Consider the following 14535-nt stretch of genomic DNA (forward strand, 5'->3'; position numbering starts at 1 on the left):
CGAAAAGGGTTCTTGTTCATTGGGAAGTGTAGTGTACCGCGAAACGGAGGAAACGGAACTATAGTCAAAACGGGGACCTAGGGTGTGGCGTACCGCAAAACGGAGGAAACAAACTTCTGTTGGAGTGCCTACGGTCGAAAAGGGGTCCTGTTCATCGGGAGGGGTTTGGCGTACCGTACAACGGGACTCTACAGGCTAATGCTCATCCACCTTCTACTGCCTCGCTCCAGCCTCCATGGGCTACTATTCATCCACCGTCGACTTCCTCCAGCCTCCACTTGGTACTGTTCATACACCGTGTCTTCCTCCTGCCTCCACCAGCCACTGTTCATCCAGCCTTCACTGGCTACTATTCAACCAACCCTCCACGGGGTTCTGTTTATACACCCCCAATCGGCTCCCATGTGGCAGCCTCCTCGGGGTCATGTTCATCCAGCGCAATGGCCTACTACCACGGGGTCCTGTCCATCCAGCCCCCACCGAGAACTGTTCATCCAACCCCCAACAATAGTCACTTTTCAACAAGGGGCAGGTTCGATCGGCTTCAGTTAGCAACAGTAGCGAAGGAATCACTTGGGTTCAGTTAACAGCGAAGGGATCGATCACTCGGGTTCAGTAACGTAGCTAGTGCAATAGCACGGGTACAGCAAGCGAGCGCCTCGCGCGGGTTCAACTAGATCCCAACACCTCGCACACACGCGCGTACGTATACGAGAGAAACCCGCAAACCTCCGTGCATCGCTCTGCCCCGACCACCCACCGTAACCAGAAACTCCCTGAAATTTTCCTCGCCCTCGCTTCTACCACGATTTTTTCTGTCATGGACGGCCCAAAGAATGTCATGCAGGTGCGTCCCTGGCCCGCCTAGGATGAAAAGCCCATTTCCTGTCAGTATATTTTGTCATAGAAGTAGGAGGCCGCCACATTTACGATGATACGTGCTTTTGTCACAATTATTGTCATAGAAGTGTCATAACCATGACATAATTTTTTTTGTTCGGACCATAATGTTACGAATGTGCTTTTTTTGTAGTGTTTCTTAGATGTTGGATCAATCCTGATCGAGTGTTCACGCTGGCCATAAGTAAGTCCTGCGGCCATGTTCTTTTTCCTGTAACAAGGGTCTTGTTTAAGTAGATTTCTGCAACACATAACTAGTTTCAGAAAGAGAAAAAATGATTCGGTGGCGAAGATTTTTTCCTGCAACAGTGGTCTTGTTTCAAAAGGTTTCTGCAATAGTGAAAGTGCAACTAATCCCTAGGTGGTTTTGGTAATTCATAACAACTATAGCCCATTCAACTAATATCCATTAAAGATAAATATTTTAGGAAGTTCAATGAATGGCATGGCATGGACAAGAGATGTGGACCCCTCCAAATGCTAAGGACTAATATTGGCAAAACCTCAAGACTCTTCACCTTTATGTTAGTGATCCAAGATCACATTGAGTCCATAAGAAAGCCAATACTATTAAAAGGGGATGAGGTGTTGCTTAATGGCTTGCTTGCTCAAATACTTAGTGATATTGCTCCAAAACCATCAACCACTTTCTCCATCCAAATATGTCCAAAACATATAGTACAACTCGGCCCCGTCGATTCTTTCTATCCGGAGCCACCGAGTTCATATGACATAGCCACTGCCAGAAACCCTAGCAATTCGGCCTCGCTGATACGGATCTTGGTCTCACCGAGATGGCTTTGAAAACTCTTTGTAACCTACTGTAATTATTTTGGACTCACCGAATTGATGCAATCACTACTAGGAAAAGGCCTACTAATGGCGCACCTAATTTGGCCATTAATGGCGCATTAGTGGTGCGTCATTAGTAGCACGCCATTAGTATATTTTACTAATGGCGCACCACTGGTGCGCCATTAGTAGCACGCCATTAGTATATTTTACTAATGGCGCACCACTGGTGCGCCATTAGTATCTGGTATACTAATGGCGCACCTTAGATGTGCCATTAGTATATACAATAGTGCGCCATTAGTATGCCTCCCAGGGGGCCATGTATACCCAGGTGCTTTGGCATACTAATGGCGCACGACAACAGGATGCGCCATTAGTAACTTCGGCATACAAATGGCGCACTGTTTAATGATGCGCCATTAGTATCCTTTGGCATACTAATGGCGCACTATGATGTGATGCGCCATTAGTATGAATATTAGGTTTTTTTTATTTTTTTATTTTCTGTTTTTTGCACAGGTTACAAAATATATAATTGGACAAAATATAGACATCACACATCAACAACAGATTCATCGAATACAATAGAAGATTAGTCTCTGAATACAATTCATCATTTTAGTCTCCGAATACAATTCATCATATTAGTCTCCGAATTGAAAAGACCGAACAAAGATAGAACATTATATTACAAGTCTCGAGACCACGAGTTTGTCTTCACATTACAAGTCGATATTGATCATCTAAACTACCATCACATAGAAGAGAGCTGCGGTCATCACGATGAGCATCATCACGATGAAACTCGTCTTCATCCGGTTCCTCCAACGCTCCCTCCCCTCTCCCGCTAGATAGCAGGCGTATCTAGATTCGGCCTCGGCCCTAGTGGCGTACCCTTTGTAACTGTTACCGCTGAATCGGTGAACCTGTCTCCGACACTCCTCCCAGTCATCGTAGACTCCGGGAACCTTACCCTTGTACACGACATACCACGGCATCGCTATGCAGTAGCCAAACGAAACGTTATTACCAATTCACAGACAATACATAAGAAATATATAAGTATGCAACAGAACGAATAGATCCTTGCCGCTCCTCGTCTATTTCCTCGCCGATCCTCGTACGCGGGCGTCCTCGGGGTTCGGTTTCACCATCGAATAGATCCTTGCGTTTTCTCCACGGGTCATCGTCGCGAAGCCACCTTCGATGTCCCATGAACACGGTTTTTGAAGACCCGGGATCTCTATCTAGCTGGCGATACGTTGTGTCATCCATGCACCTGACGCATCTAGAAAATCCGTGGACCACCTGCCCCGCGACATATCCGTAACCGAGATAGTCGTGCATCGTCGTGAGCAGCGCGGCTCTCATAGGGAAATATTCTTTCTCTGCGGCGTCCCACGTATTGGCTGGCGTTTTCCACAGCGTGTCAAGCTCCTCTTTCAGCAGCCCCAGATACAGATTGATGTCGTTCCCTGGTTGTTTCGGTCCTTCAATTAGCATACTCATGTGAATGTACTTCCTCTTCATGCACAACCAGGGGGGAAGGTTGTACATCCACACAAACACAGGCCAGGTGCTATGTGTGCTTCTCTGGCTGCCAAATGGATTGACTCCATCGGTGCTCGCGCCCAGCACGAGTTCCTTGGATCATTCCCAAATTCTAGGTCTTCGAAGTTCAACGCTTGCCACTGGCTCGCATCCTTAGGGTGACTCAGCATCTTGTCTTTTTTATCTATCTCCGGATCATTTGCGTCATCTTCTCGCTTCTTCTCCTCCCTATCCGCGTGCCAATGCAGGAGCTTTGCTACATTAGGGTCCGCGAAATACCGCTGCAGACGAGGAGTGATCGGAAAGTACCACACCACTTTTCGAGGAGCTTTCTTCCTCTTCTTGTATCGAGTGACGCCGCACACCGGACATATGGTAGACTCCGTGTGCTCGTCCCGATAAATGATGCAATTGTTCATGCACACATGGTATTTCACGTGCGGTAAATCCAGAGGACACACGATTTTCTTCGCCTCCTCCAAACTGGTCGGGCACTTGTTCCCCTTGGGAAGACGTTCGTGCCAGAATGACATGTTCTCGTCGAAGCATGCGTCGGTCATTTTGTGTTTTACCTTCATCTCCAGAGCCATGAGCGTTACTTTCAGGCAGGTATCCTCAGGCCTGCATCCTTCATACAATGGAGTAACCGCGTCTAACTCAAGTTGATCCATCTTGGCTTTCTCTCTGGCGGCAGCTCTTGCGTTATCCGTCTGCTTGAGAAGCAGCTCTTGAATATGAGGTTGCTACACCCAGCCCATTGATGGTCCAGCGTCGTCTGTTCCACCGGCATCATCATCTTCATGATCATGCCCGTCGTCTGCTCCGGCATCTTCCTCATCATCATGTCCTGCATCTTCTACATGATGACTGTGTACAGCATCACCGTCGTGATCATCTCCTGGGGATTCTTCGTCTTCTCGCCCTCCCGAGCCGCGGTGGTTGTCTTGCTGCCCTTCCTCATTTCTTGCCCAGCCCCCATGGACGACTTCGTAGTCATCTTCATCACCTTGCCTCCGATAGCCATCCATGAAACCACGCAAGAGCAGGTGGTCCCGCACCTGCCCGGATTCCGGGTCCGCAATAAGGATCTTCAGCTTGCATCTTCGACACGGACATCTTACCTCCGTCTCGTTCTTTTGAAGCATCTCGGCCTTCGCGGACCTCAAAAACCTATTCACGATGCCTTTGGTCATCATGCGGACCATGGTCGCCTGCGGGGTAGAGCAAAACGATATTTTAGAACCAAGAAAAAATTTGGCATGACTTTCCCTAAAAATAGGACCAAAAAGAATGCTTAATGCCAAAATTCTCGCCGAACCGAAAATGAATCAACATTCCGGCAAAATATTGGCAACTATCGCATTTCAAATACCGGTACACCTCCAAACACAAACACATATGCAACACCACAAACATATGCAACACCACGAACATACATAGATCTAGCTAGGCCATAAAAAGTGCATGTGCACATTGTTGTAGGGAGAACAACATAAATATAGCTTCCCCCCTTACTTACCTATCAAAACAAGGTAATTTAACCACTTAAATTGAATGAATCTATGGTGGAAATGAGGTGAAAAAGAGGAGGCACCCGAGACAAGGAGGAGGTGGAGAGAATGAAGTGGGGAGAAAGTGAGTGTGGGTAGGAGAGGCTGTCCAAAATATCTTGTTGCTGCCCACTTACTAATGGCGCACCAACTCTAATGCGCCATTAGTAATCCAGGTTACTAATGGTGCACCTTCTGGTGGTGCGCCATTACTAGTTTAAACTAGTAATGGCGCACGGTGGTACAGTGCGCCATTAGTAGTTTTGCAAAAAAAGGAATAAAAAATATAATAAAAAAACAACATTAGTGGCGCACTTTCTGGCAGGTGCGCCATTACTAGTTACAACTAGTAATGGCGCACTGTGTCTGGATGTGCCATTAGTATGTTTGGACAGGCGCACTAGTTAAAAAAAATTGATACTAATGGCGCACCCTGGGCCAGGTGCGCCATTAGTAGTTTCAACTCTAATGGCGTATCGGAAGGTAACTAATGGCGCACCGCTTGTCTGGTGCGCCATTAGTGTCAATCCCATCTATAGCCCTTTTTCTAGTAGTGAATCGGCGCCACCAAGATGAGGTTTGCCCTAAGCCCGAGCACATCGGTCCCACCGTGTTGTTCCAGTCGATCCCATAGAGATTCCTATCATTCACATTTTTGAACTGATCGGTGCCACCGAGTTTAACCATTCGGTCTCACCGAGTTGAGTGAAATGTGTGTAACGGTTGGATTTTGTGTGGAGCCTATATATACCCCTCCACCCCCTCTCCATTCGCGAGAGAGCCATCAGAACGGGCCTAAAGTTCCACTACTCATTTTCTGAGAGAGAACCACCTACTCATGTGTTGAGATCAAGACATGTCATTCCTACCATGCTTCTATCACTCAAACAACCCATTATAAGCGAATCATGAATTTATTACAAACTCTACAGCGGGAATCCCTCATGTGTGCGCGGCACAGAAGGCACCATAGGACAGCACCAAAATAAAACATACTACTCAAACAAATCTATATCATCAATCAACCCAAAAGACAAAAGAAATCTACCCAAAACATCATAAGATGGCAACACATCATTGGATCACAATATGTGGCATAAAGCACCATGTTTAAGTAGTGGATTATAGCGGGGTGCGGGAGAGTGGACCGCGTAAAAGAGATGAGGATGGTGATGAAGATGGTGATGTTGATGAGGACGATCACCGCGGCGAAGATTTCCCCGATGGCCCTCCTGCGCTACCGAGAGAGAGGGGGAGAGGTTCTCCACCTTGTGCTTCCTCCTCCATGGCCTCCCCACTATGTGGAGAGAGGTTCTCCCTCTGGGATCCTCCTCCATGGCCTCTGGTGATGATGGCCCCTCCGGCATCGTGCCAGAGTGGGCCTAGAGTGATTTTTCGTGGCTACAGGGGCTTGCGGCGCCGGAACTCTCGATCTAGGTATATATCTGAGTTTTTTGGGATTTGTAGGAGGTGTTGGCGTCGGGGACAAGTTAAGGGGGTCCACGAGGCAATGACAAGGTAGGGAGGTGTGCCCTAGGGGGTGGGGCGCCCCCACCCTTGTGGTTACCCAGGACTCCTCTCTGGTATCTTTTCGCTCCAGTATTTTTAAAATTTTCCAAAAATATTCTCCGTAAATTTTTAGCCCATTTCAAGAACTTTTATTTCGGCACAAAAACGACACCATGGTAGTTCTGCTGAAAACAGCGTCAGTAAAGGTTAGTTCTAATCAAATCATAGCAAAACCATATAAAATTGATATAAACATGGCACGAATACTTCATAGATTATAGATATGTTGGAGACGTATCGAACACATAAAACCATCTTCCTGCTTGTTTGCCTCAGCTACAATCAGAAAAGTATGCATGCCATTAACAAACTGGGGAGAGCATCGGTCATCGTACATCCATTGCCAGCTCATCTTCATTACACAACACCGAAAAGAACAAATTAATACAAGTTCATACATAAATTTCATACACACTTATTCTCATGAAACAACATATAAACTCTCTAGCTTAAGCATTTAAATGCAACAACAAATGCGATCACGATCGCAACTAAGGTAACAATTGATCCAACATCATAATGATACCAAGCCTCACTGTCAATGGAATATTTTCTAATCTTTCTAATCTTCAAGCGCATTTTCTCCATCTTGATCTTGTGATCATCGACGAAATCGGCAACATACAACTCCAGTTTCACCTTCTCTTCTTCAAATCTTTTCAATTTTTCTTTCAAATACTCATTTTCTTTTTCAACTAAATTTAACCTCTCCACAAGAGGGTCGGTTGTAATTTCTGGTTCACATACCTCCTAGATAAAAATATCTATGTCAAGTTCATGGGCATAATTTGTCATAAACATGAAATGCAACAAATAGTTATAAAAGAGAATATACCACAACCGAATCATAAACCGGACGAGGGACAACGGGGACGGATATCAAAACCATGCCACTATGTACGACAAACAACGTATGGGTAAGAAAATTATACAAGTAAATATATATCTAAATCACACAAACATGATTTTTTTTTAAAGATAATAACAAGAGGCTCACGAAGGTGGTGCCGGCGACAGGACGGTGCGGGCGATCGACGGTGTTTAGGACGGGGACGGGATGGCATTAAGTAAACCACACCTACATATGCAAACTAAGTGTTAATTTGAGATCAAATTGCATATAAATCAAATAAACTACCACATATAATTACTCCCAAACTAAAACCCACAAATCACTATACATATAGAGCATTGCAAGAGCTAATCTAGCAATGAGAGATGAAAGGACAAAGTTGCAAACCTTTGTGATCACTTGGATGAATGGGGCGCCTTGAAACCTTGATAAATTTTCGGAAAAATGAAGGATGAGCTCGAGCTTTGGGGAAGAACAGAGAGGACAGGAAAGGGGATGAATAGAGAGCTCGTTCGTGGGCTCGACGAAGGGTTTATATAGGAACATCTTTAGTCCCGGTTCATGGTACAAACCAGGACTAAAGGTGAGCCTCTAGTACCGGTTGGTGCCACGAACCGAGACTAGAGGGGTTGGTGGGGGCCCAGCCTGACACCAGCCTGCCACCACCTCTTTAGTCCTGGTTCGTGGCACGAACCGGTACTAGAGGTTCAACACGAGCCGGGACTAATGATGCCCACCCGCCTAGCCGCTGGAACCGGCACTAATGGGCAAATTAGTGTCGGCTCGTTTACAAATCGGGACTAATGTGGCTGACGTAAAGTAGTTTTTCTACTAGTGATACAACAAAAAGGTTTTGTTAGGAATACCGGAATGATAAAAATATTTCAAGCCATAAGTATGATTTGAAATAAAGTATCAATTAGCTGGAATTTGATAAAGTAATTGGAGAATTTGAACTTTTCCAAAAAGCTTGTGGATACAACAAGTTTAGTGGGAGGTCTATGGCATATCTGATCTTACATATATATGACATATCACTTGATCAGAAATAATATAAAGTATATTAGCACAAAAGATTAAAATTAGGTTTCTAAAAGTGACTTGGAATTATTGGATGAAAATCAATATAGATAGATTGATACATCTGATGATGCTAAGACATGTACTATGTAAAACTTATCAAGAAGTCTAAAAGTAGAAACTGTTTTCTCAAAATGTCACATAGCATAACACTATGCAGAAATCAATAGTTGATGAGCATATGTGGATGAGTAGAGTTCAAATTGATTCAGATGTTGAACTCATCATATGTGTTATCAAATGTACAAACCCATATGTTTCATATGAACTAATCGTTAGTAGTAAGTACCATAGTGATCCTAGAAGAGGTTCACTAGGGTGATTGCTTAAAGATTAAATACCTGAGTTGCACGAAGTTTTTTGCTTCTTGTACTTGGTGGAGATGAAGAGAATGTTGTAAATAGTTACACAAATTCTTTGTTGTAAAGGTTACACAAGAAACTTCATGAATGGTATAAACAATTTATCGGACAATATATTTTGAATAGTTTTAGAAAATGAGCATAATTGTGGATTTTACTAATGATTTAGGTTGAGGCTTGAGAAGTCTTCAATAGAATATAATCTGGATCAATAAAAGTTTATTGATAGACTATGGTGTATTTCCAAATGTAAATTGACAATATAAAGATATACCAAATGGACTATATGGAGATATAGTATTACTGTAAAATGGACTATATGGAGATATAATGTTACCACTAATGTAACATCAAAATTACATAGAAAAACCAGATTTTACCAACACAAATAAAATCAGAATTTGAAGATTATCAGATCCGGCGGCAAAGACTCTACTACTAGCAAAGCATGAGGAACACCAGTTAGCCATGGGTGTTAGAAAAGCACAGATCTAGATTATTGACTCTAGTGCGAGTGGGAGACTGTTGAAATATGCCCAAGAGGCAATAATAATTCTATTATAACATTTACATATTCATAATTATAGAGTTTATGTTCTATGTTATAACTACTATAATCCTGGAATATGTGATTCAGTGGAAAACTCATATGCATGTGTTGAATGATAAATGGTTAAATAAAATATTCCTAGTCTTGCCTCTAGGACTAGCTCAAGTGTTGTTGATGATCACTTTTTTCGGATCTTAGGATACCCTTAAGTGTAACGGTAGTCCTAAAGAACCTTGGAGATTATGACATTGGAACAACAATCATACTGAATCGACCCAAACTTGTTTGTTATGAATTAGGATAATATCGTATGTAATCAATTGTAATAACACCGAGAGTTAACATGTGATTATTCTCCTTAGACCATGAGTATCGTAGTCACTTCTTACCATACGGTGGATCCGGGGGTTTCTCAAACGTCACCTATAGCATGGTGATCATAAAGGCAACTTATAGGTTCATCTGTAAGTTTGACAAGTGACTAAATAGCTCGAGAGTGTGATTTGCTCCTCCGACGCTGGAGAGATATACTTAGGTCCCTCTTGGTGTGAGAACAATATTATCATCTGGCCAGACACATGTGACTTAGTCCTGGGGATGCCAGAACATGTCAACGAGAAAGAAGAACAAAACTGGTAATGAGGATAACAGTTTGTAAGCATTTGATGACTCAGGAGGATACTGATGCATCTCGGGTTTTCTGTAGTATCGAGAAGCAAAGGGAACATCACATGGTAACCAAAGGTTCACTCGAATATCATTTGTGTTCTCACAGGGATCGATATGGACGTCCAATGTTGATCTGTCGGTCATTGAACGAAGGGGTTTCGTTCATGTCTATGAGTTAATAAAACTATGGGTTCACAAGCTTAAGGCAATCACGATCTGATGATTATTATTAGGACGAGATTGATGACAATATATTTGTGTAATTGTTTGACTAATATTCGAAACAGTTCTGAGAGGATCTGGAAGCGTTTCGGGGTCACCTAAAGGGTTTCAAAGAGTATCGGGTAATACCGGTTATTATCGATAGTTAATATATAGGTGGAAAATGTTTTCAGTGTTGTTAAATTATATATATATATAATGGTCTGAAAATATTGAGAACACTTTTATATTCAATTGAATACAAATGGGCCTTAAAAGGCCAAACCAGAGAAGGAAACTTGGGCCAAATTGGCCCAAGTTGAGTAGGCACCCCCAATCCCCTTATGGAAGGAGGAGGCTGAATTGGACTAGGGGAGGAGGACTCCTGGTGGCTGCCCTTTCCCTCTCCTCTAACCAATATATACTAGGGTTTTTTCTCTATTCTATACACAAGTTTTGGAGCCTCATCTAGTTCTAGTTCTACTTGGTACTATCTAGTTGACTAATTATAGCTATGTCTAGTTCCTCTAATCCTCATAATTAGAATCCCAGTGTGGTTCTAATCTCCTCCCTCTAATTCTCCGGCGACGATTAGCTCTGGACGGCGAAGCGCTGCCGGATCGTGAAGGTTGCGCGCTCGTAACCAAGTAGAGAGGTCGTGCTTTCGGTCTTCGGCTCAGGGGACTATTTGTGGGAGGCTCACGGGATCGTTCATCGATCGTTCGAGGGACTCCATGTACGATCTACACCGACACATCCTTCTTCAGTTGTAACTCGGTGACGCTAACGATCGTGATCCCAGCCAGTTATGCATCTTCATATTGATCTTGGGTGTGTGTAGGCGCGAAGGCTTTTTTTCTACTACGTTTCCAAATAGTGCCTTTTACAGCGGCTCTGGCGGAGGTGTCATGTTTAGCCTATTGCTACTTGATCGAAAGTGGTGTGGCACTAGCGGGAGGTAGGCAGTATGGGACGTCCTTGTCTTCTGTTTTCTTCTCCAGAGGTAACCGGCTATCGTGGCGTCAGTAGAAGGATAAGGGTGGAAGGTACAAATGTCTTCAACGACGAGTTTATGCACTTTGGTGGAAACACAAGATATCTGATCGGGCTATGTTGATGCACGTCTGCGTCTTTTCTTTGCCGAGGTGGTGGATTGAAGCTTGGCTTTGAGTATGAGAATCGGGAGTTCAACCATGTGGTGGACTCGCCATCATCGGCGCACGCGCGGTGATTTTTTCTTGAAGGCGTAGCCTAGGAGTTGTGTATTTTTCGTTTCTGATGTGTCTTGTAACATAGGGTTAGTGGTTATCTGGTGAAGTCACTGTTGCAAGGCATGCGGCCTCAATTTTTTTCACTTTATTTTCAGGTCGATGTTGTTTGGCTGCTGAATTTTACACTATTAATAATATATCGCTGCATACATCTTCCTAATACAGAGGCCGAGGATATCCTCCTTTTGAAGAAAAAAACACAATGGAGATTTGGGGGATTGAGGAGCAATTAAGAGAAGTATATGTGAGAGAGGAGATATTGTACGCGCAACAATCACGTGTTATTGATGGCAGGTGATCAAAACACTAAGTAGAATTATGCATCACGGTGATGAAGAAAGAACACTGTGAAAGCACTTCTGAGAGAATATGGAACCAGGTATATGACGGATGATGACATCATGTACATGCCTGCAAAGTTCTATTTTTTTTTCTTTTAGAAGGTTTTGTTGACACACATTTTTTACTTGAGAATATTGGCAGCATGGTAACTGATGACATCAACGGCAAGTTAGTGGCTGCTATTACTGATGAGGAAATTGAGGCTGCACTTTTTCAGATGGGCCCAATGAAGGTGCTGGGGCCAGATGGGTTGTCGACCATCTTTTATCAACCACACTGGTTGTTGGTTCTCAAGGACGTCTGCCATGGGTTCGCGATTTCCATGATGCGGCAGCAGCTCTGGATTCTTTTAACGCCACGGTTATAGTGATGATTTTGGAAGTCAACTCACCGGAGTTACTTTCTTAGTTTCAGCCAATCAACCTATGTTATGTGAGATATAAAATTTGTGAAAAAGAGGCTACAGGTAATTTTGCCGATCTTAACATCTAAAGAACCAAGCGCTTTTGTTTTAGGGAGGTTGACCACAAACAATGTTCTGGTGGCATATATGAGTGTGTGCAAGCGATCAGGACGAGAAGCATGAAGAAACCGTTGTGTGCTGTGAGGATATGATGAAGGCATATGACAGGGTACAGTGAGCCTTTTTTGAGCAGATTCTTGCAAGGTTTGGATTTTCCCATGGATGGATTTCTATGATTATGAGATGTGTGACGTCTGCAAATTCTCTGTTAAGCCGAATGAGGTTTTTCGAGAGGATTTTTACTATCTACAGGACTACGGCAGGGCGATCCACTATCCCCATATTTATTCCTATTATGTGTGGAAGGCTTCTCATCTCTTTTAAGCAACTGGCAAGGTGATAAAAACAATCAGTGGAGTATCTTTTTAGAGCACTAGCCCCCATGTGACTCACATGTTATTTGCAGACAACAGTATTATTTTCTTGGAAGGTTCTTATGATAATCTAGAGTCTCTCAAGGATATCCTTAGGAAATATGAGGTGACATCCGGTCAAAAGGTCAACCTACAGAAGTCCTCCATTTTTTTGGCAAATGGTGTCTTGAGGAGGACAATGGGAATCTTAAGCAGGCTAATTGTATTGAATCAAAGACCCTTAGTGAAAGGTGCCTTGATCTAGGGATGGTACATTTAAGCCTGTTACGGAATGTTCGAAGGGCAAATGTCCAGGATAGAAAGGACAGAGCTTCACAAAGGCCGACAAGGAGGCACTTGTGAAATCTATGCTTCAAGCCACACCAAACTATGCCATAAGTTCTTTTCATCTCACAAAGAAGATGTGCAAGAACTTGACATCAATCTCATTGAAATTCTTGTGGGGAGCAGAAAATGGTGAGAGGAACGTGCACTGAATTGCATGAGATAAAATGTGTACCGGCAAACGTGATGGAGGTTTGGCTTTCTATGCAGGCGTGGAGGATCTTTTTGCTGGAGTGGTTAAGGCGCGTTTCTTCAAGGAGGGAACCATTATGAATGCAACATGCCTGGCAGGGGCCGCATACACATTTCATAGTATATTGCATGGGCGTGATGTCTTGAAAAGTGGCTATTTGGTGGATTGGGGACCGATCAAATATTCTGATCCATCATGATAACAGGATCCCACAAAGGGGGAGCATGAAACAACTCGGACAGGATTATGTTCACAGGGGCGTGGGATCCAGTCCGTGTGGACTCTATGTTCTCGCATGATGACGCAGTGGATATAAAAAAATAGCGCCAGGAGGTCCTGGGACATATGACTACCTCGCATGGAATTATACAAAGAATGGTGAATTCTCGGTCAAGTCAGCATATCACCTAAAATGACGTTGAATGTAGTGAAGTCTGGACAGCTGGGATCTACTTCTTTTCTACATAAACACAAGGAGTGGCTGGCTCTTTGGGATACATGTGCACCAAATAAAGCGAAGGTACAGATGTGGAGGCTCCTGAGGAATGGACTTGCGCTGTTGGTTCTAAGCTCTACCGTTGGCATACAAAGGAAGGAGTTTTTTGTGTGGCATGCAGAAGGGAGGAGACGCTATATCATTGATTCTGGTCATGGCCACATTCGGCTATGTTTTGGGAAATTATGCTCTCGTAAAATAGAGTTTCGGTGGCGATCCCACTGACTACGGCGGACTCGACGAGTGCATTGTCGAGCTGGATGCTAGGATGGTTTGCAGAGGTGGTGTAGGGGCTTTGGCGTGCAAGGAATGAAACAAAGGAAGGAAAGAATATTGCCTCGCCACATGAAATATCCAGGTCCGTGGCACTGTATATGGCTGAATGGATGTCTCTGCATGTGAACAAAGACACGGCCAAACCTGTTACAGAGCTACAGCGGTGGTCTCCACCAGATGAAGGATGGGTCAAGACCAATTTAGATGCCGGCATTGTGAAACATGGAGATAAGGGTGGTGGAGGGATGATCCTTTGGGGGCATGCTGGTGACATCCACGCAGCAGGTGGCTACTTGTTCGTCCCCATAACTAACCATCAGATGGTAGAAATAATTGCATGCAGGGCAGCGGTCAAGCTTGCATCTAAAATACATGTGCAGAAGCTTCACCTGGAGACCGACAACAAGATTGTGGGGAGCATGTTAAACGACGGAAGAAAGAATCTCTCAGTGACTGGACCTTGTATTGAAGAAATCAAGTCGATATTGAGAACATTTCAGGAGAGCAAGGTGTCATGGGTAAGGAGGTCTCCAAATTATGCCACGAATAATTTAGCTAAGCTAGGGGTAGGGGTAGATCTATGTAAGATTTGGTTGATGGTGCCACCAGACTTAATCTTAGTTGTGTTCGCCGATGAGATCCCGGATGTTGTTTAG

General features: G+C 43.8%; 1 protein-coding gene across 1 annotated transcript; it reads left to right on the plus strand.

Annotated features, from left to right (window-relative positions):
• The first annotated feature begins 13977 nt into the window (after window positions 1-13977).
• On the plus strand, window positions 13978-14535 carry LOC147963060 (uncharacterized). Its single transcript, XM_087529451.1, has one exon. It carries the CDS (start codon window positions 13978-13980, stop codon window positions 14533-14535), a length of 558 nt encoding a protein of 185 aa, XP_087385577.1.

Source organism: Triticum urartu, chromosome 6A (genome assembly GCF_056163025.1).
Source record: "Triticum urartu cultivar PI428250 chromosome 6A, HENAU_Tu73, whole genome shotgun sequence".
Taxonomy (NCBI): domain Eukaryota; kingdom Viridiplantae; phylum Streptophyta; class Magnoliopsida; order Poales; family Poaceae; genus Triticum; species Triticum urartu.